At 41.1% G+C, this 25,711-nt stretch overlaps 1 protein-coding gene across 1 annotated transcript in view; it reads right to left on the bottom strand.

Annotated features, from left to right (window-relative positions):
* Window positions 1-23,228, bottom strand: part of PLRG1 (pleiotropic regulator 1) — a 35,930-nt gene extending 12,702 nt beyond the window's left edge. The window contains exons 1-7 of the mRNA XM_061584514.1: window positions 22,774-23,228; window positions 7,790-7,896; window positions 6,607-6,749; window positions 5,859-5,912; window positions 4,875-4,968; window positions 1,837-1,927; window positions 1,546-1,647 (exon numbers count right to left, since the gene is read on the bottom strand). Of these exons, the coding sequence (XP_061440498.1) occupies window positions 1,546-1,647; window positions 1,837-1,927; window positions 4,875-4,968; window positions 5,859-5,912; window positions 6,607-6,749; window positions 7,790-7,896; window positions 22,774-22,782 (600 nt within the window). The 5' untranslated portion in view covers window positions 22,783-23,228. The remainder of the gene's footprint in view (window positions 1-1,545; window positions 1,648-1,836; window positions 1,928-4,874; window positions 4,969-5,858; window positions 5,913-6,606; window positions 6,750-7,789; window positions 7,897-22,773) is intronic.
* Window positions 23,229-25,711: the final 2,483 nt, after the last annotated feature.

Below are 25,711 nucleotides of genomic sequence, written 5' to 3'. Positions count from 1 at the left end.
ATGGTTCAGAAGCTGCAGGTTGTGCAAAATGCAGCGGCCAGATTGGTAACAGGGACCAGATGGTTCAAACATATAAAACCGATTCGGGCCCGCTTGTATTGGATGCCTGTATGTTTCCGAGCTGGAGTCAAGGTGCTGGTTTTAACCTATAAAGCCTTAGACGGCTTAGGACCACAATATCTGATGGAACGCCTCTCCCGACACACACCCATCCGTACACTATGCTCAACATCCAAGGGCGTCCTCCGGGTACCTACTCCAAGGGAAGCTGGGAGTCTGGCAACAACCGAGAGGGCCTTCTCAGTGGTGACCCCCAAATTATGGAATGTTTTTTGTTGACAAGGCGCGCCTGGCGCCAACACTGTTATCTTTTTGGCGCCAGGTCAAGACTTTCCTCTTCTCCCAGGCATTTTAGCACGTGTTTTAATTTGTTTTTATATTGTTTTAAATTTTAAAATTGTGTTTTAAATTGTTTTTAAAATATGTGTTTGAAATTTGTATATTTGTTTTTAGTGTTTTTAATTGTAAACTGCCCAGAGAGCTTCGGCTATGGGGTGGTATACAAATGCAATAAATAAATAAATAAGTAAATCATAGAGAATAACATAATCTGTTGTTCAGGTTAGAGACTATGTTTTGGCAATGTGATACAGATCACAAACATTCAGTAAATACCCAACATAGAAAAATGTAACAATCGAATACTGTTGTTGGCATCTCTTCTCTCCCACCGTTGTACACCCCGATGCTAATTTCAAGCAAGGAAATAAATAAGAAGTGGGGTGGGGTTGGCCTCTCTCTCTCCCCCCCTTTGCTGTTTAATTCCCATATGTGCCTACAAACAAAAACAAACACCCTTGGTTTATGCAAGGTGACACTCCTCTTCTCCACAGTGGCCTAAATCCAACCCACAGAGACTGAGGCCATCATTTGTATCCTGGGCTAAGGACAGTGCTACTTTCCAGGAAGCCATCAATACGTTCTACAACATCACTGAAATTTTACTTTTTTAAAACAATAAAGTCTGACTAAATGTCAGTTTGTGTAGAGTTAATATTAAAATCCCATCCATTTTACTACCAATTCCATTGGAGTCCTCCTTGTATTAACTGTCAGCTGGCAGCAGCTATTCCATCAGGCTCCACAGAAGGAAAGAAAGAAAGCAGGAGAACTCCATCAGCTGAGATGCCAGCAACTTTTGTTTCTATTCCAGCTCTTTGTAATTAAAAAGCTGCATCTGAATTTGTTTTTCCTCTTTCTCTTTCCCCTTCCCAATTCCTTTTCCTTGTGTGCCATTTTTTTTAAGATGGTAAGGTTGAGGGCATGGACTGTCTTATTGTCTTTGTAACCTGCTCTGGGAGCCTTTTTGGCTATTTTGGCCCTTTTTTTAAAGACTGAAAGGAAGCAGATGCTTCCACTTCTTCTTCTGGGTTGCACTGGAGCAGGAGTGGGGAGGAAGAGTGTTTGAACCTAAGGCTTGAGCCTGCCCATGTTTAGCATTCCATTTAACTTGAGATTCATTGTTGCAACTGATTTACTACTTACTCTGTACAGCTTCCATGGGGGATGCCATTGTGGTTTTGGCATTGTTGGAGCCTTCTTCGCCATTAATGCAGAATTTTTGTTCCCACCAGCTTCCATCATAGCCTATAAATGGAACAGAAGTTTTAAAATTACATACAGATATCTTCTTCCCTTTTCTTAAGAGTTTCTACTATCATTAAATGGTTATAAAGAGACACAAACCCTACTACTGACAATCTCTCGGTAGAACTGGAACCCATTTTGGTTAACTTATTGCATCTCCACCAGAGGGTGTCTATTAATAAGACTTACCATGGTCAAACCAGGAGGCTGTGAACGTTCGGGAATCCCAGCATGTCTGTATATATCACCTACACCAGCAGCAGTTCGATTCGAATCTATTCTGGATGTGAGACAGGGAAAGTGAAGATACTTTACCATACAAATGGTGAGCAAGGTACCTTGTTTTCAAATAACTGACAATATACTAGTTCAAGAAACCTTGTACGTGAACTATGTAAAGACAAAAAGTTGTTTGTTATTATTATTATCTTTTTTATTATTATCTAAAATTTATTCGACGCCTATCTGACAGGACAGCCTGTCACTCTAGGCGACATAAGGAATAGAACAAAACAACATATCAAAATATAAATCAACAGGTACATAATAAAAATACTAATCACAGTAAAAACCCCAATATCAGACCACCCCCTTAGCCACCTAACTATAGCACATTTCATTCATCTGACTGTACAAAGAGCCATGTCTTCAGCTGCCTCCGAAAACACAGAAGTGAAGGGGCTAGGCGAGTATCAACCGGTAAAGTGTTCCACAGCGTGGGAGCCACAATGGAGAAGGCTTTAGACCTAGTACCACTTAATATGGCCGCTCTGACAGATGGAACCACAAAAAGTCTAGCGGCTGAGGATCTAGTCCGCCCATCTGCTCCAAGAAGAGAGAGTTTGTTCTTCAGATAGATCGGACCAGCATCAAAAAAGGACTTATAAGTTAAAGCTAGTATTTTAAACTTCACCCGCAGCACTATCGGGAGCCAATGAAGTTCCCGAAGGATTGGGGTGATGTGTTCTCTCCTATGGCAGCCCTTTATGAGTCGAGCCGCCGCATTCTGGACGAGTTGAAGCTTACGCAAAGTTCCCAAAGGGAGACCAGCATATAGAGCATTACAATAGTCCAGACAGGAAAGAACCAAGGCACTAACTACAGTTGGTAAAAGATGCTTTGGGAGATAGGGGCAGATTTTACAAATGAGGGACAGGTGGTAGAGTGCAGTCCAACAAACTGCCGCTATCTGAGCCTCCATTGTCAGTTGGGAGTCCAGGATGACACCCAGACTTCGGACTTGGTCACTCAAGGGAACAGAAACTTGGCTGAAAGTCACTTGAGTTATTCCTAGTTTGGACCGATCACCTACCAAGAGGATCTCAGTTTTATCAGAGTTTAGCCGCAGTTTGTTTTTAAACATCCATTCCCCTATTAGTTCCAGCCCTTTAGTCAGTTGTGTTGCAGCAGCCTGTGGGGAAGATTTAAAGGCCAAGTAGATTTGGGTATCGTCTGCATACTGATGAAATTGCAGACCCGTACTACGAATAAAGTCACCCAACGGTTTGATGTAAATGTTAAAGAGCATTGGGGCAAGAATCGAGCCCTGTGGCACGCCACAATCTAACGGCCACGGTTCCGAGATCTCATCCCCCAATGCTACTCTTTGGGTTCTCCCGCTGAGATAAGAGCGGAACCAACACAGAACATCTCCTTGAATGCCCATGGTCATTAAACGATCTAAAAGAATGTTGTGATCGACCGTGTCAAAGGCTGCTGACAGATCGAGAAGAGCGATCTTAATTTAGACAATCCAGCTAAAATTAGTCATGACTAAGACTATGTCATGTCCCATTATTTTTAATGAACTTTAACAATGACTAACTTGTGCTAAACTCTGCAATTTTGCCGTGGCATTACTTTTTCGGATGCATCATAGAGTGACCTCGGACTGCAAAACTGAAGCAAAGTGTACTCTGGCCTCTCTCATTGGATAGGAAACCTACAGTTACTGGGATACTGAATCCTATGCCTTCCAGGGAGAAAATGAAGGCATGGGGAAGACCAACCTGGTCCCACCCATTACACAAAGGAGGAGAAGCTGCAAGGAGAAGTTTCTTTTCCGTCCCAACAGAATATTCCAACCGTTCGCTTGCCTGGGACTGTAGAACCCAAAGGAAACATGCTTCAGCCTCATCCATCAGCCATCAGTCTAAGAGCTGATGGGTTGTGGGGGTGGGAGTGTACTGCTACAAGCTGTTCTAGGCCATGCTGAGAATCATTCGATTGAAAACAGAGTATAAATCTTCAAATTAAATAAACAGGAAGAAGTGTATCAACATGTAAACAAGAGGGCAATAACTGATAGTGTCTTGAACTGTGAGTGGGCCCCACTGTGGAGGGCCATGAAGTTACAGAGAAAGACAGAATCCGAGACCAACAGAATCACACCTTCTACCATCAACCAAGGATTGTCATTTCAACTACCTCTGCATCCAAGTAAAATGGGAGAGACAGCTCTGTCATGAAATAGTTGGGGGAAGGGGCTGTCTAGTGCCATGGAGAAAATGATAATGACAATACCTATTAATCACAGACAACATTTCAAGGGTTCAAAGAGCATCATATACATTTTCTGTTATTCTTAGAACAGTCCTGTAAGGTTGGTCAGTATTATTGTTCCCATATAGTAGATGAAAGTTGTGAATAGTCAGGTCATTTAGGCTGCAAACCTAAGCACATCTACTAGATAGAAAGTCCCACTGAATTCACCGGGACTCACTTCTGAGTAAACATGCTTGTAATTATATGCTTAGTGAGTTCAGGTGAAATTTGAGCGAGGACTTCCTGGCTCACAGCTGAAATCCTTCCAAACCAGCTCTCACCAGAAGATCCTGCAAAGTCTAGTTCACTCAGAAATGGACATCTGAACACATATGAATGCTGACTCCCCATCTCCCCCTGATCCAAAGTCCCTTTTCTCTTCTCACCTCCCCAAAGAGGTGATAGATAGCATCACAGCTAACAGCACTGATCAACTGTACAAGGGAAAGGTCTCTAGTCTAATCCAATCAGACAACATTCAGTTCTTAAGTTTAAACATGATATAGAAAAACAGATGAGGATATCAAAATTAACATAGCATCTATGAGCAATTACAAAAGTTCAAATTAAGACTGAGGGCATTATTGTGCTTTAATCAATACAGATTTAAATAGTTCAGCTAACTTGAAAAAATAATCAGTTAAAAATCCAGGGTGATTTTATTTTTAATAGAATATAATTACTTGGATTGAGAAGGTGGCAGCACCACAGCTAACGACTGAGCTGCTGATTCACTAGGCATCCTCTGAATTTTAGTGTCTGCAGTCAAAGCCACTCCTTGTGAAAGAGAAAATACACTCAGTTATGATAATCTTAACATTAAATTAAAATACTTTGTTAACTACTAATTACTTAGTCAATTCTTGCTGACAAAAGGTACCCATAAAAAATATAATGTGCGAACTGAATGAAGTTTGTGCAACTAGATTTTGGCAACTTGTGAAGCTCTGTTGGAAACTTTTGATACTTTAACAAAAGCTTCAGTATAAAAAAAATCAAATTTGAGTTTGAAATATGAAATTCTTTGGAATCCCACTTAAGCACCTATGTTCAAAATGTTCCAAAACGGAAATACTTCTTGTTAACTTTCACTATGCAACACTATAGCAATAGCCAAAGACGCAATATCCAAATGTCTAAGAACAAGTAAATTTCTTCCATTTCAAGAAAGCTGACTGAATAATGACAAATGTTGTAAACATTTCAACCCTCACTGGAAACAACACAACACCTCAACTATAACATGTAAGCAGTGATTATGCAGACAAAAATCACACAAGTCAATTAATATTATTATTTATATTGCTTTTTAATATGTTCTTAAACTTTTTTAAAAATGTTTTTAATATTAAAAGATGTTTTCATAGCTTTTTTTAAGTAACAGTTTTGAAGATGTTTTGTTTTAAAGCTTGTTTTTATGATGTTTTAATGTTTTTAGTGCTTTTGTTTGCTGCCCTGGGCTCCTGTTGGAAGGGCAGGATAATTAATAATAATAATAATAATAACTCACATGTATAAGCATGCATTAAAGTTACTGTCCATATACTCTTCAGTTTTTTGGTATTGTATCCTCCAGCTTCATAAATAGACGTATTCCTTAAAAATTTATACTAAAGTAGCACAGTTTCACCCAAACCTAATATATACTTATTCAAAACCTTACTCACCAGGTCCAGGGGGATATGGATGTGTTCCTGTTATCAAATATTCATTATCTTCTCCTGGATAGCAAGAGATTTGAGTATTTAATTAATATTATATCAATGACTTGGCTTCCTAAACACACCCTGGTACAATTTTCATTAGAGTTCATGCATGACAAGAACTGCTGTTAATGTTTGTGCTTGTAAATACATGCATTACATGCCACATATACCCTTAACAAGAAACTGAGGAATTCATATCTTTCAACAATAGCACTTATCACATATTCATGTATTTGGAATAAACCAAAGGTAACAAAAGCATAATACTTTTATTAGGACTAACTAAAATGAAAGTGAGCAAGTTTCGAGTTTATTAAAACTTTAATCAGGCTGCATGTTAAGCAAGAACAAACACTCACCCCTCCCCAAAAAAGTGAGGGGGAGGGGGGAGAAATGGATGTTACTGCACATAATGAAAAGTCCGTGTCTGCAGTCTGTAATAATTTTAAGACTGAACAGTGGATGCATTAATTAAGTTAGGCTATGTTTGTTGCAAAAAAAAAAAAATGAGGTTACACCAAAGGCTATAGTGCAGAGAAATACAGGATATTAAAGATATTAAGATAAAAAGAAAATCCAAATTTGACTGGGGCCCTTATCTGTGCAGCCACAGGGTAACTGAAAGTGGAGCAGAATTCACTCTCTGTAAGTGGGGCCCAAGTGTCTATATCTAATATCCAAGTATGTACAATTATAATTATCACTATACCTTGATTTTGAAGATACTGCTTGTGTTCATATGAATCAATTACACCATGAGAACCCTTCTCTCGAGCATTTTCTTTCAATACAGGCATGTGAAGCACAGAAGCATACTCTGTACGTAGTTTAACTGTCATCTTCACTTTGTGGCTGTACAAGAAAACATGTAATTTTTGATGCATTGTGTTATGATAACAAAGTCATTTTAAAAAGGTATATGATCAGGAGTCCAGATAAACAGGACTGATGTTTACATGGAACTACACTGATGGGACACAGCTTGCTCCATATTCAGAGTACCTGTATTCCAGACAATAGGAATACTACTGTATTTCATAATTTTCTAGATCTGACTTACATACATCCCACCATGGATGGCCATGTGTCCTACTTTATAAAGAAAAGCCCTCTATTTAAAGGGCTGCAAAGTCCAAGTTAAAGATAAACAATCCTAAGAAGGGAAAACTAGGGCCTTGAAGTTGCCCATCCATGGTTAGCACCTAAACTGTAGGCTGAGCAGGGACACAGATCATCTGCTCACAGTTATTCCCATTATGGTGAGGTAAAACTGTATTTCTACTTAAATTATAAGGCAACATCCAATGCCGTGCTACTGCCACATGGCTTCCCTTCCTCTCCCTCGCCCGCTGCCCCACACTCCCCAAATGTGCTCCAGAGTGTCCCCCAAGCCTCCAGAGCAGATTTTGTTGGTGCCAAGGGGCTGCAGGGGGATCTATTCGGCACATGGTTTCTATTCCACTGCCAGATGGACCTTGTTTCTAAGTTTACATCTGTACACATAAATTAGCATATACACGTTTTATGTAGTTCTGTGTCCTCCTTTCCCCCTTTTTTGGTGATGCATTTCTGGCTACCCTAATCCCACCAAATAATTTTTTATAACTATGCATAAACACAGTGGATGTTAATTTAGCCACATATTGTGACAGACAATGTTTCATTTTGCCACAGATAAACGAGGTTTCAAGCACTAGGATGGTTGGGAAATACAGCCTAATTTTAACCTCTTCCCCCATCCTTGTAACCACAATCCAATGCTGACTGTAAGCCCTCCAGAACTAGTTCATTTCTAAGTTACATGCATTAGTCATAGTGTGCTTAAACAGGGTTGGTGAGTAATGACTGGTTTGTAGCTTCCAAAATAGCAGCTTAATGGCAATCTTACTTACCTCCTTTCATCCAAAGATATTGGCTTTGCATTGTCAGCCACAAACATGTCATGAGTTCTCTTCAAAGACCTGAACACAAGGGTGTGCACGGAGTGCTTCTGCACTTCCTACAGAGGAGAAAAGTTTCAGGTACATCTTTAGCAATTGTTGTTGTTATATGCCTTCAAGTCGATTATGACTTATGGTGACCCTATGAATAAGTAACCTCCAGCATTATCTGTTATAAACCACCCTGTTCAGATCTTCTAAGTTCAGGTCTGTTGCTTCCTTTATGGAATCAATCCATCTCTTGTTTGGTCTTCCTGTTTTTCTACTCCAATTCTATAAAAAACAGGGCTCAACAAACATTGACTTGGCTTGACATCCATTAAGTTATTGTCAGCACTGACCCCCTTCTCTTCCTCAAATCCTTTACATGTGCCAGAGAACTCAGGTTGGGGAGTGAGAGGTTCTCATATCACACTGGGTCCTGGAACAGACAGACGCAGCCCAAGTCCCTCATACATTTCTATTTGATCCAAAGCTAAGAACTATATGAGAAACTACCCTTCTCTCTCAAGTCAGAAGAGAATGGTGAGAGCCTTCATTATCTTGCTAGTTTGGAAGCAGGCAGAAGACAGCACAAAATGCTAATTTCAGCTTGAAAGCTCAGCATAACATGAGAAAGCTCTCCTTCCTTGTTGTTGTTGTTGTTGTTGTTATGTGCCTTCAAGTCGATTACGACTTATGGCGACTCTATGAATCAGCGACCTCCAAGAGCACCTGTCATGAACCACCCTGTTCAGATCTTGTAAATTCAGGTCTGTGGCTTCCTTTATGGAATCAATCCATCTCTTGTTTGGCCTTCCTCTTTTTCTACTACCTTCTGTTTTCCCCAGCATTATTGTCAATTTGTAGAGGACTGATGAAAAGAGAGCCAGAGTCCTATCAAACCGATTTAAACTACTCAATTAATGGAAGAATCACCTCTCCTTATAACAGCCCATATGTCAAGTGAGTATAGGAAATCATATGCTACTCTAGACACTTTCTATGTGCTAGAAAGGTAACAGGAAGGGAAAGACCTTTTTGGGTCTTCCACCAGCTTCTGCTAGACTGGATTGGGCGTCCCTGGAGGACCCCTGGCTGAGTCAGCAGGTCCACCTCCCCTCAGCCCAGCATAAATAGTTGGATGGTGCCCCAAATAGCTGATGTATCTATGTATTTTATGAGGCACTTTAAGGATTCCAATAAAAAGCAGACAATCAGAGTATGCGACTAGCATGTCCTGTCAGTGCAAGGATTTCCACTTGCGCAACGGAACTCCCTGCACGGTTTCCCTGTATCTGCTCCAGAGGTTTGGGGGAACCCTAGAACAGATTTTGGGGTACTCAGGGAGAAGAGAGGGTGGAAGTTCTGTTGCGCATACAGAAATCCTTGTGCTGATGGATCCATTTCCTTAGCGCTACTTTGGGTCCAACTCTAAGTTTACTAAATAATAAAAACACACACGGTTTTGACTAACATTTCTGATATGTTTTTAAACTGCTTTACTGACTGTTATTAGATATTGTTATGCAATTTTATTTTTTGTTTTAATTGTTTTCAATTTTTTTATAAACCAGTTTGGAAATGTTTCCTAAAAATAAATAAAAGTATAATAGCCATTAAAATGCTAAATTGGAAATTAAATATTAACTTTTTTAAAAGTTGTGCAAATTAGAAAAAAATCTAACACTTAATTGTTAAGTTTACTAATTTTGTAATGCTTTAGTTGGTCCTAATAAAATGAATTAGACTAACAGCACAGTACTAATGCAAATATGGTTAGCTTGGTTGTTTTCCTTTAGAACAAGTATCTTATCTTACTCCCCAATCCCTATCAAAGAGAAGGCAAAGTACCAAAGACAAATGAGAAAAGGAAGCAAACTAGCTCTTGCTCCCAAATATAAGTAGCTATTTACTCTGCAACAGAATATGTTAAGTGCTAAAAACTAGGACCATACTTTCCAGATCAACTATTAAGTTAACTTTCTCCCTTTCCGGAGAGTGTCAAGATCAAGGGCAGACAAATGCTTTGGTCAACAGTCTGTCTTCCATCCTAAGATGAACTAGGTGCAAACCCTGACATAAAAGCTTTTCACTTCCTTTCTGGCAAGTCACCCTTCATATATATTCAGAGGCCAGAATTCCTCTAAATATATTGTCATCGTAAAACTGGATAAAAACAAACAGAGTAGAGGATATTATTTACAGAACATTAAACATGAGAATTATTGATCACTTTTTGTTGGCTCAAATTCACTATTACTTGTTTGATTAATCAAGTTAACAGATGTTATTGCTATTACAGCAACCACATTAATCTGTTTATTACTGTTATCATACATTGGTAAGCCAGTTTAATACTGGAGTTTTCTACCTTCTTTATGTGACAAAGCAGCTATGGACAGCATGGGGTGATTTATTTTCAAAGGTGACAGACCAAGGAACTGAGGCATACTTGGATGCAGTGGTAATGGGATGTAGACTTTTGTTCCACTCAGTTATTCCTGCATGAAAGCACATACTAAACCCATTTGTGCCCCAAATCATATGTGGACGCATGAAGCATTTGAGTGCGCACATGGAACTCCAACTAGTTTTAATAACAAAGAATGTTATTTAGTACCATGCAGCTGTTCCTTAAATAGCAGTTCACTATATAGGTGAAGCTGTTTTTCTTACATACTCCACTGCACCAAAAGTAAAATTTCTGTCTGTTCTAATCATTTTAACAGCAATTTAAGAATGCAACTGGAAGGTTGTCCAATTTTATTCCCCAGCTAGGAAGATGGCCACTTGCATTTGCTTATCTTATCCTTTACTCTTTCTTGTCCCTTAACACTGATGTGCTGCACTTTCTGCTCTGTGGCAGCCAGCTTTTGTTTAGGGGACCTGCTCCCATGTTCTGACACACTGAGAAGATGTGGATGTGGAGGTTGCGTGTGTGGCACATGTTATTTGTATTCTTGTCCCTTTGGAAGAAGGAGCATGGTGCTATTTATCCTACAAGGCTTTGTATTGGTATTAACTCGCCCTGCAAGACAACTTTTTGAAGTACAGATCTGCAGGGCTACAAGGTAAGATACCAAATCTGGCATGATGAGTAGGCTGCCAAGTAGCACTGCCCATCCTACATCACATCCCATTTCTACTCACTTAAGATCTGTGCAAGCCTTGTATGGTGCTACACCCACAGCCTTCTTAGGCCTTTGCACCCATGCTGAGGTTGAACCTGTAGCTGCACTGTCACAAGGTGGAGACTAGCATGCTTGTATCAGTGCACGGCCACTGAGTTGGCATCCTGTTCAGTTCAGCCACTCTGGCATTAGAAAAAATGAAGTCTATTAAATAAAAGATGCTGAGGAAGCCCTGAGCCATCCCAATATGTCAAGAGGGAGCTCTCCGTGCAGAAGGAAATCCTAGCTGTACCTCCTACAAAAATATCTGTAAACCACAGAGCTACATTTGTACTTACACTTATACAAAGCTCTGGGTTGCTGGTGAATTTAAGCACTTCAGTACACCTACTCTTGTGTTTTTCATTAGATTATAGACAACCATGAAGTTTATAAATAATAATAATAATAAATTTATTTTGATTGTCTATCTCTCATCCAGAATGCGAGCCCCAAGGAGGATGACATAGATTTAAAAATACAAAGCATACATAAAACCATATAGAAATTTAAAAACATAAAACATACAAAGAAACATACATAAACAAATCCATAAAATGCTTAAAAACATCAAGCGGCAACAAGAGTAAAAAATTAATCAAATGCTTGGATGGGTCTTCAACTGCCATCTAAAAATGAGAAGAAAGGGGGCTGATCATACCTCACAGGAGAGGGCATTCCATAGAGGCCACAACAGAGAAGGCTGTGTTGCACATATTCACCAGGCAGGCTTCAGATACAGTAGGCACTCACAAAAGGCCCTCTTCCCTGGCTCTCGTGCAATGGACAAGACTAATGAGAGGAAAGCGGGCAGACAGATACCTAGGTCCCAAACCATTTAGGGCTTTAAAGGTCAAAACCAGTACCTTGAATTGTACTTGGAAGCAAACTGGAAGCCTTTTAGCACAGGCTTAATGTGTTCAAAGTGGCTCTTCCTAGTTAACATCCTAGCGGTCACATTTTGAACCAGATGAAGCTTCCGATCAGTCTTCAAAGGCAGCCCCACATGCAGCACATTACATTAATCCAAATGCAAGGTGACTATTGCATGCGTGAGGGTGGTCAGATCTGAGCGAGATAGAACCACAGCTAGCACAACAGCCTAAACTGAGCAAAAGCCCCCCTAGATAATGGTGCTACCTGATCTTCTAGCAGCAAGGTCAGATCCAGGAGGACTCCCAGACTGCGCACGTCCTGCGCACAGCCTGAGGACTGGAAAGTGGCAAATGTAACACCAATCTTCAAAAAGGGATCCAGAGGGGATCCCGGAAATTACAGGCCGGTTAGCTTAACTTCTGTCCCTGGAAAACTGGTAGAAAGTATTATTAAAGCTAGATTAACTAAGCACATAGAAGAACAAGCCTTGCTGAAGCAGAGCCAGCATGGCTTCTGCAAGGGAAAGTCCTGTCTCAGTAACCTATTAGAATTCTTTGAGAGTGTCAACAAGCATATAGATAGAGGTGATCCAGTGGACATAGTGTACTTAGACTTTCAAAAAGCGTTTGACAAGGTACCTCACCAAAGGCTTCTGAGGAAGCTTAGCAGTCATGGAATAAGAGGAGAGGTCCTCTTGTGGATAAGGAATTGGTTAAGAAGTAGAAAGCAGAGAGTAGGAATAAACAGACAGTTCTCCCAATGGAGGGCTGTAGAAAGTGGAGTCCCTCAAGGATCGGTATTGGGACCTGTACTTTTCAACTTGTTCATTAATGACCTAGAATTAGGAGTGAGCAGTGAAGTGGCCAAGTTTGCTGACGACACTAAATTGTTCAGGGTTGTTAAAACAAAAAGGGATTGCGAAGAGCTCCAAAAAGACCTCTCCAAACTGAGTGAATGGGCGGAAAAATGGCAAATGCCATTCAATATAAACAAGTGTAAAATTATGCATATTGGAGCAAAAAATCTGAATTTCACATATACGCTCATGGGGTCTGAACTGGCGGTGACCGACCAGGAGAGAGACCTCGGGGTTGTAGTGGACAGCACGATGAAAATGTCGACCCAGTGTGCGGCAGCTGTGAAAAAGGCAAATTCCATGCTAGCAATAATTAGGAAAGGTATTGAAAATAAAACAGCCGATATCATAATGCTGTTGTATAAATCTACGGTGCGGCCGCATTTGGAATACTGTGTACAGTTCTGGTCGCCTCATCTCAAAAAGGATATTATAGAGTTGGAAAAGGTTCAGAAGAGGGCAACCAGAATGATCAAGGGGATGGAGCGACTCCCTTACGAGGAAAGGTTGCAGCATTTGGGGCTTTTTAGTTTAGAGAAAAGGCGGGTCAGAGGAGACATGATAGAAGTGTATAAAATTATGCATGGCATTGAGAAAGTGGATAGAGAAAAGTTCTTCTCCCTCTCTCATAATACTAGAACTCGTGGACATTCAAAGAAGCTGAATGTTGGAAGATTCAGGACAGACAAAAGGAAGTACTTCTTTACTCAGCGCATAGTTAAACTATGGAATTTGCTCCCACAAGATGCAGTAATGGCCACCAGCTTGGATGGCTTTAAAAGAAGATTAGACAAATTCATGGAGGACAGGGCTATCAATGGCTACTAGCCATGATGGCTGTGCTCTGCCACCCTAGTCAGAGGCAGCATGCTTCTGAAAACCAGTTGCCGGAAGCCTCAGGAGGGGAGAGTGTTCTTGCACTCGGGTCCTGCTTGCAGGCTTCCCCCAGGCACCTGGTTGGCCACTGTGAGAACAGGATGCTGGACTAGATGGGCCACTGGCCTGATCCAGCAGGCTCTTCTTATGTTCTTATGTTCTTATGTTCTTCATGAGGAGTGCAACCCCATCCAGAGTGAGCCAACAACCGCAATTCTGGTTAGCATTTCTGCTCACCAACACCACCTCTGTCTTGTCCAGATTTCATTTCAGCTTGTTCATCTACATCCAGTCCATTACAGACAAGCACAAGTATTAGGCTACTCCACAAGTAACGTTAAGCCAAACAATGGCTTAGCACAAACATGCAAGTGTGAGGATTCCCAGAGGGCAGACTGTGGCTGCTTAACACCTTCACTGCTGCACTGCCATGAACTAAACCATAGTTTGTCTTAGCATGTCATCCAAACCCAGGCTCATGGATTGTTTCCTCCAGACAAACCATGATCCTGGGTTCAGATGACAGGCTAAACCAAACCATGGCTTAGTTCATGGCTATGCAGAAGCTGGAGGACCAGTAGAAGAAAGCAGCAGCCACAATCTCCTCTCTGGGAACTTGCATGTTTGTTCTAAGCCACAGTTTGGCTTAACATGGCATGCAAACCAGGTCTCTGTAACACCCAAATGCATTACCTGTAGTACTTGGAAAGGACTGAAATATAGGAGCTGACAATGATCTGGGTCAACAGTAACCCCCTTGTCACAAAAAACTTTCCCCCTCCTCTTCAGTGACTATTTTTTTCCTGAGTGATAGGAATAGACAGAAAAGTAAAAATACCCTAGAACTGTTTGCTCAATTAATTAATCCTCAAACATGGTTTATGTTGGGATAATCTTGGGATTATCTTGGCCCATGACCCAGCATGTAACTGACATCCCTCATACAATGGGCTAGATGAATACAACAGAGATCCTCATTCTATTGACTGCCCTATGTTGATTTTCAGTACTTGCTATTATGATGATTTATTAAACATATTAGTTGCTTGTTACCTAAAAGATCTCCGTGACTTACATTTAAAAACATAAACATACATTATACTATAGAAAAAGAAAAATTCATGTAAAATATTAATATTTTCATACAATATACAAAAAACAGACTTTCCCCCATAAGAGCCATAGGAACCTTTGGCAGCGCACTAACAATAAAACAGAATCAGCTCACTCCATCAAAGGCCTGGGGGAAAAAATAAGTCTTTCCCTGGCACCATGTCAGAGAAAGTGCCAAGCAGACCTCACTGGGAAGCACATTCCACAGACACGGAGCCACAGCTGAAAAGGCTCTCTCCCCAGTCATACCCTCAGAGCTTCCCTCAAAGGAGGGACCCAGAGAAGGGCCCTAGATAAAGATCTAAGGGTCCAAGTGGGTTTATATCAGGAGAGGTGCTCCAGAATATATTGGAGTCATGAGGCATAAAGAGCTTTAAAGATCAAAACCAGCACTTTGAATTGGGCTCGGAACCATACAGGTGGCAGTGTAGCTGGAACGGAATTGGTGGTATATGATCTGTTCACCTTGAACCTGTTAATCAGGCAGCTGTGTTTGGCACTAACTGAAGATTCAGAACCATTTTCAAAGGCAACACCACGTAAAGCGCATTGCATTAGTCTAATCTTGAGGTTACCAGAGCTTAGATAACCATAGCCAATTTATCCCTGTCCAGATAGGGTAATAGAAGCCATGCCACATCACCAAGGCCACCAGTGCCTCAAGTGACAGCAATGGATTAAGGAGAATTCCCAATCTACAAACTTGCTCCTTCAGAGGCAGTGTGACTCCATTTACAGCAGGCTGCACACCACTCAGGTGGAGTGAGAAACCACCCCCAACAGCATCTCAATCTTGTCTGAATTAGGTTTCAGTTTATTGGCCGTCATCTAGACCTTTATCACGGCCAAGCATTGATTTAGCACATCTACTGCCTCACAGATGTTGAAAAAGAGAAATATTGCTGTGTGTCATCAGCATAGTGATGACAACTCACTGCAAAACTCCGTATTACTCCATTCAGCAGCTTCAGGTAGATGTTAAACAACATGGGGGACAGATAGGGCCCCATACTGGAGAACCCATTGAGCCAATCAATGCTCCCAAGAGGCACCTTCTGGGGCCAGCCAAATAGTAGTGGAACCACCACCATGCACTTGTTGATGTATGTGAGTATTTGTTTTAGAAGGGAACTCTGTCCGTGAAGAGTTAATGGCCACAGGAGCGAAGATAAGCATCAGGTGTGATTAATTAAGGGTGGGAACACACCTAGTCATCCTGAGTGCTGGAGCAATAAAAGGAGGAAAGCAACACAGTGCTAAAGGGTGCTGATGCTCTCCGTATCTCTCCACACACCCGCGGACTGCTCACTGTCTGAGTTAAACGCTGCAAGTCTGATGAGGACTGGTCGTGCTGCTGGGAAAGCAAAAGGACGCAGAACCTCTGGCTGTGCTACTGTATATAAACTGTTTGACTGTATGTATCAAGCGTTTGCTGTTATCTTCTGTTTACTTTGTGCAACGTCTGAGTAAAAGACTGCTTATAGCACTAACACGTGTATCCAGCCTCTTTGTGTGAAAGAGGAATCCAGAGTAACCCTATCAAAGGTTATGGGCCCAGGATCCCCAGTGCTAGCAGTGAAGACTAGTGGTTGTGCACAAAGACAAGAGAGAAAATACAATGGCAATATCCTTAAGTGCAGGTATGCCGTTAGAGCGGTTGACGGAGAGAAATTATGCAAGTTGGAGAGTGAAGATGGAAATGCTGCTTCGAAGGGAAGATTTATGGGATGTTGTAGATAAGGAACCGCCAGATGATCCCTCCCCTGCATGGATTCAAAAAGAAGAGAGATCCAAGGCCACTATCATTCTTGGTTTGGAGGACAGCCAATTGCCAATGATAAGAGGGCTGACTACTGCAAAAGCTGTTTGGACTGCTTTGAAAGATGTTTATGTTAGAAAAACAGCTGGGAGCAAAGTTTATTTAGCAAGGCGTCTATATCAGACACGTTTAAGTAAAGGAGGCTCCATGCCGGTCCATTTAAAGACACTGAAAAGTTTGTTTGCGGATTTACAGGAAAGAGAAATGACCTACACTCCTCTGCATCAAGTGTATATTAAACTTTCGTCCCTTGACGAATCCTGGGACACTCTTATCTGCACCATGGAGGCAATGGCAGAAGCAGATTTAACCCTGGAATTCATCACTGGGAAATTGTTGCAGGAATGGGAAAGGAGACAGGAACACAGTAAGATAATCGAGTCAAAACAAAGGCGCAGAGCTGCTACAACAGAGGAAAGTCAAGGTAACAACACAACAAGAATATATGGAGTGTGTCGCTGTTATGAATGTGGGTCAGAACAACACATCAAAAAAGATTGCCCGAAGGCTAAACAGAGTGCTGACGTTGCAGGAAAAGGAAAACGCTGGAAAAAGTTTTCTTCTGTACACCTCGTGAAAACACAAGAGCAAAGTACAGACGTGGCTGCTACCACACAATGGGTGGTAGATTCTGGATCTACTCATTTTCTATTCAAAGACAGAGCACTGTTTCAATCCCTGGTGTCCACAAGTGAGTATGTTATCTTAGCAGATGGCACACGAAGAAAAGTGGAAGGAAGAGGGAATATTTATGTTAACTGTATAAGAACTATTGTAACTGATGTTTTGTTTGTTCCTCAGTTAGAAAACAATTTGATGTCTGTTTCCAAGTTAGACTCTATGGGTTACACAGTAACATTTAATGCTAAGACATGTAAGATCCTGAAAGGGACACAGTTGTGTGCAGTAGGAAAGCTAGAAGAAGCATTGTATACAGTGGAGGATAACAGTATAAACACTCACAACAATGTAATGGCAAATGAAATCACCAACAAACCACCACATGATAACTGTGTACATCTTTATCACAAGAGGTTTGGGCATGCAAACTTTAGAACCATAACTAGAATGCCACAATTGAGTGCAGACATGAAATTAAAGCCATGTAACTCTTTTATGGAATGTGAGATATGTAATGAGCAAAAAGCAACAACAGCCCCCATTCCAAAAACATGTGATAGAAGCACCAAAAGAATTTTTGAGTTGCTACACATGGATCTAGCAGGCCCATTTCCAAAAACCATAGGAGGAGCTAGATACTATATGATAATTGTTGATGACTTCTCACGTTTTGGTTTTGTTTACTTGTTAAAAAGAAAAGGGGATGCTGAACAAACGTTCAGAAATTTTGTGAAATGGATTGAGGCAAAATACAATAAGAAAACAGCTGGTTTATTGACTGATAGAGGAGGAGAATTTACTGTAGACACATTTGAACAATTCTTAACTGAAAAAGGGATTAGACATGCATTAACAGCACCTTACTCCCCATCTCAGAATGGGATTTCTGAAAGGAGAAATAGGTACTTGCAGGATATGGTGAGGGCAATGATCAATGACTTACCACTTCCTATATCATTCTGGGGTGAATGCATTACGTATGCTAATTATATTCAGAATAGATTATATGCCAGTGCTATCAATACCACACCATTTGAGGTATTTCATGGCAATAAACCAAAATTGAATCACTTAAAAACGTTTGGTTCTGAGTGTTGGATACATATTCCAAAAATAAAAAGAAAAGGAAAAATAGCACCAAGAGCAAAAAAGGGAATTCTTGTAGGATTTGAAAATGCTTATTATAGAATGTGGTTACCATCTGAAAAAAGACATAGTCAGTAGAAGTGTAAAGGCTTATGAACAGAACTGGAAAGAAGTAGGACAATTTACAGAGGTAAATTTACAAATGGAGAAGCCTAGCCAATCTGACAGGCAAGAACTCAAGATAAAGCAGGAAGAAATAAGTGAAGCAGAAGAATCTGATGAAGTGCAGAATGAGGAGGGGGAAGAAGCCGAAATACACCCAGTAACAAGCCCTTCCCCAATAGCCCTTAGGAGATCAGAGAGATCAAATTTTGGGAAACCACCTGACAGATTCATAATTAGCACTGCCAAGTCAGAATATATCACAAGAGAACCTGATACATTTCAGAATATAGAAAAACTACCCCCTGCATTAGCCCAAAACTGGAAAACAGCCATGGAAGATGAGATCAATGCCATGACACAGAATTCTACTTGGACATTAACTCCATTACCCCCAGGTAGAAGGCAATAGGATGCAAATGGATCTATAAAATAAAAAGAAATGCAGATGGCAACATGGAAAGATATAGAGCACGTTTGGTTGCAAAAGGATATAGTCAAAAGTATGGGGATGACTATGATACCGTTTTTGCACCAGTGATAAAACATGAGACAATAAGACTTCTATTGAAATTAGCAGCCATAAAGCAATTGCAAGTTTTTCATTTTGATGTTAAGACAGCTTTTCTTTATGGAGAATTAGAAGAAACGTTATACATGGAACAACCCCCTAGTTTCATTAAAGATCCAACGTTAGTATGTAAGTTAAACAAATCCATTTATGGATTAAAACAGAGCGCTAGATGTTGGAACACTAAGATAGACCAACTGTTAAAAGCAATGGATTTCAAGCAAAGTATTGCTGATCCCTGTCTATATGTAAAACAGGATGGACAGAATGTTCATTGTTGCTTATTATTTGTGGATGATATTCTCCTGATATGCCAATCAGAGCAGGACAAGAAGAAATTCGAGACTCAGTTGTCAAAGGATGTTGAGCTAAAAAGCCTTGGACATGTAAAACACTATCTAGGCATAGAACTCGAAAGAGAAACTGATGGAAGCTTTGTTCTCCATCAAAGAAATAAAATAGAACAGCTCTTGCTACAGTGTAACATGCATGACTGCAGACCAGTAAAAACACCAATGACGCTAACGTTTCAAAAGGAAAAGGAAGAAACACCATTTGATAACCCCAAGTTATATAGAAGTATTATTGGAACATTACTCTATATTGCAAACGTTACAAGACCTGATATAAGCAACGCTGTAGAAGAGTGGAAGAACCAGCCCAAAAGGACTGGAATAGTGTTAAAAGACTGCTCAGGTATTTAAAGGGAACTCTGCATAAATGTATGTATTTATCAGCTAATGGAAAAAATGATGTAATTTGTTATGTTGATGCTGATCACGCAGCAGATGAAAGAAGCAGGAAGTCAACTTCGGGTATTGTGATACTATATCGTGACTCCTTAATCGATTGGCACAGCTTAAACAAGGAGTGGTTGCAATATCCAGTACCGAAGCTGAATATGCCAGCCTATCAGCTGCATGCAATACTCTTCTTTGATTTAAACAATTGTTATCTGATGTAAAAATAACTGTGAAAACACCGTTTACTGTATTTGAAGACAACCAGGCATGTATAAAGTTGGCAGATACAAACACAGGGAATAATAGGACTAAGCACGTTCATATACGTTATCATCATGTAAGGGACTGTGTTCAACAACGCTTAGTGACCTTACGTTACTGTCCCACTAATATGATGCTTGCTGACATGTTTACAAAACCCCTTGCCACAGAAAAGCATGAAGAGTTTATGAAGCAGTTAGGTATGATTAACAAAGGAAAAATGTGACTTGGCACCTCCGTTCCATTGTAAAAAGGAGGGGTATGTTGATGTATGTGAGTATTTGTTTTACAAGGGAACTCTGTCCGTGAAGAGTTAATGGCCACAGGAGCGAAGATAAGCATCAGGTGTGATTAATTAAGGGTGGGAACACACCTAGTCATCCTGAGTGCTGGAGCAATAAAAGGAGGAAAGCAACACAGTGCTAATGGGTGCTGATGTTCTCCGTATCTCTCCACACACCCGCGGACTGCTCACTGTCTGAGTTAAACGCTGCAAGTCTGATGAGGACTGGTCGTGCTGCTGGGAAAGCAAAAGGATGCAGAACCTCTGGCTGTGCTACTGTATATAAACTGTTTGACTGTATGTATCAAGCGTTTGCTGTTATCTTCTGTTTACTTTGTGCAACGTCTGAGTAAAAGACTGCTTATAGCACTAACACGTGTATCCAGCCTCTTTGTGTGAAAGAGGAATCCAGAATAACCCTATCAGCACTACCCCCAATATCCAGCTCAGATGGTCACCTCAGAAGGATACTATCATCATCAACTGTAGTGAAAGCTGCTAGTTGACAGGTCTTTGAAGAATCAAAAAATAGCAACACAAAACTTTGGAATGCATACATGCCTTACCACAGACATCCCATTATACAAAGAAACAGACTTGGGGGATAAATGCAGCTTTTATGGAGAGTTATGGCCATAAAAGTAAGCTTAAATTGGGTACTAACAAGCACTACCCACTAGGACTGAAGCCTAGCCTTACCCATTTTCTAACATTGCTGCATCCATTTTCAAGAGGACATGTAGTTTGCCTGTGACTTTTTAGGAATAATATTATTTATTATTTGTTCAATTTATATCCTGCATTTCCTCCCAAAAGAGCGCCGGGTGGCAATAAGTAAACAAAAGTTCAATAGTGTTATACTTATTTAGGAGAAACACCATAGCTGTGTGGTACAGCATCTGCCTTGCATGTAGAAGATTCCAGGTTAGATCCCAGGCATCTCCAGGTAGGGCTAAGAGAGACTCCTGCCTGAAACTCTGGACAGCCACTGCCAGTCAGTGTAGGCAATGCTGAGCTAGACGTACAATTGATATAAGTCAGCTTCCTATGTTCCTATACTATTTATTTTTAAGTATAGAAAAACACCAAGTCTTTTTTGCTAGTATCCAAGGAAATGAGTTGACTGTATGTATATTGCCTTTACTCCACAGTTTCAGACCCTATTGGTTTCCCAGACCTGCTACCACTGATGCTTTTTATCTGTAGATGTCAGGGACTGGGCAGGTCACTTTCTGAATTCAAGGTTTCCCAGACCTGCTACCAGTGATGCTTTTTATACGTAGATGTCAGGAACTGGGCAGGGCACTTTCTGCTCTTCCAGTGAACTGTTTGGACCTACTATTTTGTCTCCTTACGCAAAAGAGATAAACAGTCCTTCACTCTATATCTCCAGAGGAAGGGGGCATTGAAAGCTGCCTTATACTGAGTCAGGCCATTGGTCCATCTAGCTGAGTATTGGCTACACCAGCTTTTCCCAACCTCTGGGTCCCCAGATGTTTCTGGACTACAACTCCCATCAGCCCCAGTCAGCATGGCCAATGGTTGGGAATTATGGAACAGTAGCCTAGCAACATCTGAGGACCCAAAGGTTGGGAAAGGCTAGTCTACACTGACTGGCAGCAGCTCTGCAGGGTTTCAGGCAGGAGTCTCCTCAGCTCTATCTAGAGATACCGAAGACTAAAGGTGGGATCTTCTGCATGGAAGGCACATGCTCTACCACTGAGTTGCAGCCCTTCCAGTAAGGACATTTGGAGGAGACCTACATGCAGAACAGGAACATAGGAAGCTACCTTGTATCAAGTAAGCTCATTGGTCCATCTAGCTCTGTATTGTCTACATTGACTGGCAGCAGTTCTCCAGTGTTTTGGATGGGGGACATTCTCAGGCCTATACTGGGAACTGAACCTAGGACTTCTGCATTATATCTGAAAGAGAGAGCTATTTCAAATTTTTGCCTGCTTAGGTGAATGAGAATTCTTTGTAAGTCAATCATTTGTAACATGTGCAAGAAAGCAACCTATGGCTGGCGGCTTCCGTTTCTATTTTTTATTATTGCTTTCTACTGATGCAATTTTCATCTTGATATTATTTGATTACCTGTCTTAAGACATGTCGGATTTGTGAAAACACATGATTTACATCTTTACATCGTTTTCCAAACCACTTTAGAATTCCCTTCTCCAAGCTAGCATAAGAAAGGAGTTTCACCAGCACTGTCCCAACTCCTCAGTCTCGCTGGCACACACAAGTCCTGGCCCATTCCCTTCTGAGGCACAGCCAAAGTTGAAGGCAGATAGAGACAATCAGACCCAGGTCTACACCCAGACCAAAGACAAAAAACCGCTCCATCCAGCAGATTTTGTTTTAAGGACTACCTTTCGGGAGACAGCAATCCCCAAAAGGAGCGGGAAACAGCGAAAAGGCCCTTAACTCGTCGCGCCACCGGTAAATGAGTCTCGGCAGTCTCACTATTACCACCACGCGAAAGGAAACACAGCAAAAAAAGCTCCATCTTACCTCCACCATGGTGCCAGCCTGCCTTTTCAACAAGAACCACTCGACCAAGCGGCTATACACCCTACACCAGACCCAAGCCCGTTAGTAAGAAGGAACCATTTCCGGCGCTTGCTTTTGCCGTAACGGAACTGACGTCCTCCTCCCTACAGCGCGTGCGTGAGCTCGCCGAGTAGCTGGAGCGCTTTTAGGTTTAGCTGGCGTTGGTCGCGTGGTCGTTTACGTCTCTCGGGAGCGGGGTGAGATGGGAGGGCGGCGTTCTCGAAAGCCGGATTCCACGGCAGTGCCAATGAGCCAAAGCGGAACCCTACACACACTTTTAGGTTTAGCTGGCGTTGGTCGCGTGGTCGTTTACGTCTCTCGGGAGCGGGGTGAGATGGGAGGGCGGCGTTCTCGAAAGCCGGATTCCACGGCAGTGCCAATGAGCCAAAGCGGAACCCTACACACACCGCCCTGAGTTTCTTCTAGGAAGAGGCAGGGGAGATACAAATGTCATAAATAATATGGCGATAGTTATGCCCGTTAACAGTGAAGCACAGTTTATTTAAATATGAGTCCTAATGGGACCTACTTCTGGGTGAAATGTATAGCAGCCTTGGCCAATCTGGTGCCTTCCAGATGTTTTAGACTACAGCTCCCAGGGCCCTGGCTGGCTGGGGCTGATAGGAATTGTGCAAAACATCTGGAGGGCATCAGGTTGGTCATGTATAGGGTTGCAGCCTGAATTCATTCGGAGTTACTTTTGCTTAAAGGTACACAAGCACCTCTCGCGGTCAGTGAGATGTACTGAAAAGGGTGTTCCCCCAAACCCCACTGCTGCTCTTTCCCTAGTAATCACTACGAGGGGAGGGGGGAATCAGAAGCTTTGAGGTTTATGAACAAAAGTGCTCTGAAACTGAAAGCTTCCTAAAACTGAAGGAATTCGTTCATGAATGTTGACACGGGTCTCATGATGCTGAAGAATCTTAAAACAGAGCTTATAGGACCATGCTAGATTTCTAGAGAAGAGCGAAGTTCATAAATAGAGTGCATGCTTTTCATGCAAAAGATTCAGGTTGAGTGGATGTGGATAAGCCCTGTCTGAAGTCCTGGAGAGCTGCTGTCAGTCAGTGCAGACAATAGACATTGGCTAGATGGACCAATGGTCTGACTTATTATAACACAGCTTCCTATGTTCCCATGAATACTAGATGAATATTCCTGTGATGCAATTTCTAACCTGCAACAATTCAAATGCCGCCTTCATTTATATGCATTACTGTATTATATTTGTGGATATTTAGTTATTTTTACTGTTTTAACTTGTTTAATTTGTATATACCTTTGTATACCATCCTGGGATGCTATAGAAAAGGCAATATAAAAATACCTAAATAAATTATTTATTTATTTATTTATTTTATTACATTTTTAGACCGCCCTATAGCAATAAGCTCCCAGGGCGGTGTACAGCATAATAAAACAGGTTAAAATACAAGTGGATGTAAATACAATACACAATAAAACATAATTAAAAATTTTCAATTTTAAATTCAAATTTTTAAATTTTTAAAATGCCTGGGCGAAGAGGTAGGTCTTTACCTGGCGCCGAAAAGATAACAAAGAAGGTGCCAGGCATATCTCATCGGGGAGGGCGTTCCATAGTTCGGGGGCCACCACTGAGAAGGCCCTAGCTCTAGTTATCGTTCTCCGTGCCTCCCTATGCGTTGGGACACGGAGAAGGGCCTTCGACGTCGAGCGCAGCGACCGGGTAGGTACATAGCGGGAGAGGCGTTCCGCCAGGTATTGCGGTCCGATGCCGTTAAGGGCTTTATAGGTAAGAACCAACACTTTGAATCTGGCCCGGAAACATATTGGTAGCCAGTGCAGCTGGGCCAGGACAGGTGTTATATGATCAATTTTTTTTGTCCCAGTAAGAACTCTGGCCGCAGCATTCTGCACCAGCTGAAGTTTCCGAACCGTCTTCAGAGGTAACCCTACGTAGAGTGCATTACAGTAGTCCAATCTAGAGGTTATCAGAGCATGGATAACTGTGGCAAGGTTCTCCCTATCCAGATAATGTGACTGTTAAAAATGGTGGCAACCCTATTTGTTAACTTCCCACCAAGCTTTCTTGTACCGCTTCTAAATAATGTTTAAAGCAAAGGTGGTAAAATATAAAGGGAATATATAAATGGAATACTGTATACATGGCAACCTTCTCCATTCCACCCATTCAAGAGATGAAGGTAAGGAACTGCTAAAGAGACTACAGAGTGCATGTACAGTATTGTGTAATGATTATTTAATAACAATTCTGTTATATCTATGTACATATTTAATCAGTTGGCTTCATTTATGTTTTGCATTTCAGAAGGCAGTAACTGTAGTTCCAGATTCTGAACAGAAGAGTGCACGAGTTAGCTTTTCATGGACAGTGTGGAACAATTGCCCATTTTTTTCCTTTAAAAAAAATCTGAAAAGATTTTTATACTCCTGGAATCTTAGGGTAGTATTTAGCGCTTAATCATATTTAGAGTGGGCCCATTGAAATTAATAGACACGACTAATTTAGGTCTGTTAATTTTAGTAGGTCTATTTTGAAATGGATTTAGTTGAATACAGACTTTAGCTGTGTAAGTAAGCCCCATTGAACTCAGTGTGGTTTACTTCTGAGTAAACATGCATAGGATTGCACTGTTACAATTCAATGGGGCTTGCTCCCAAGTACGTATGTGTAGAATTTCAGCTTCAGTAGTTCTACAAGATCCTTGTTTACCTTCATAGCTAGAGATGGCCAAGAACCAAATTCCTTCCAGTCATTTTTTGTTTAAAAAGAACAACAAATAAAACCCAGATTGGATTAGATAAAATGTTTCATCAATCATTTTGCAGATTACTATTTTTGTTTTATGACATACATGGGCAGAAGTCTTTTAAAATATTTGTTTACTCATTTGAT

Source organism: Rhineura floridana, chromosome 9, assembly GCF_030035675.1.
Source record: "Rhineura floridana isolate rRhiFlo1 chromosome 9, rRhiFlo1.hap2, whole genome shotgun sequence".
Classification (NCBI taxonomy): domain Eukaryota; kingdom Metazoa; phylum Chordata; class Lepidosauria; order Squamata; family Rhineuridae; genus Rhineura; species Rhineura floridana.
The sequence above is the reverse complement of the archived record's forward strand: the minus strand, read 5'-3'. Positions and strand labels throughout refer to the sequence as shown.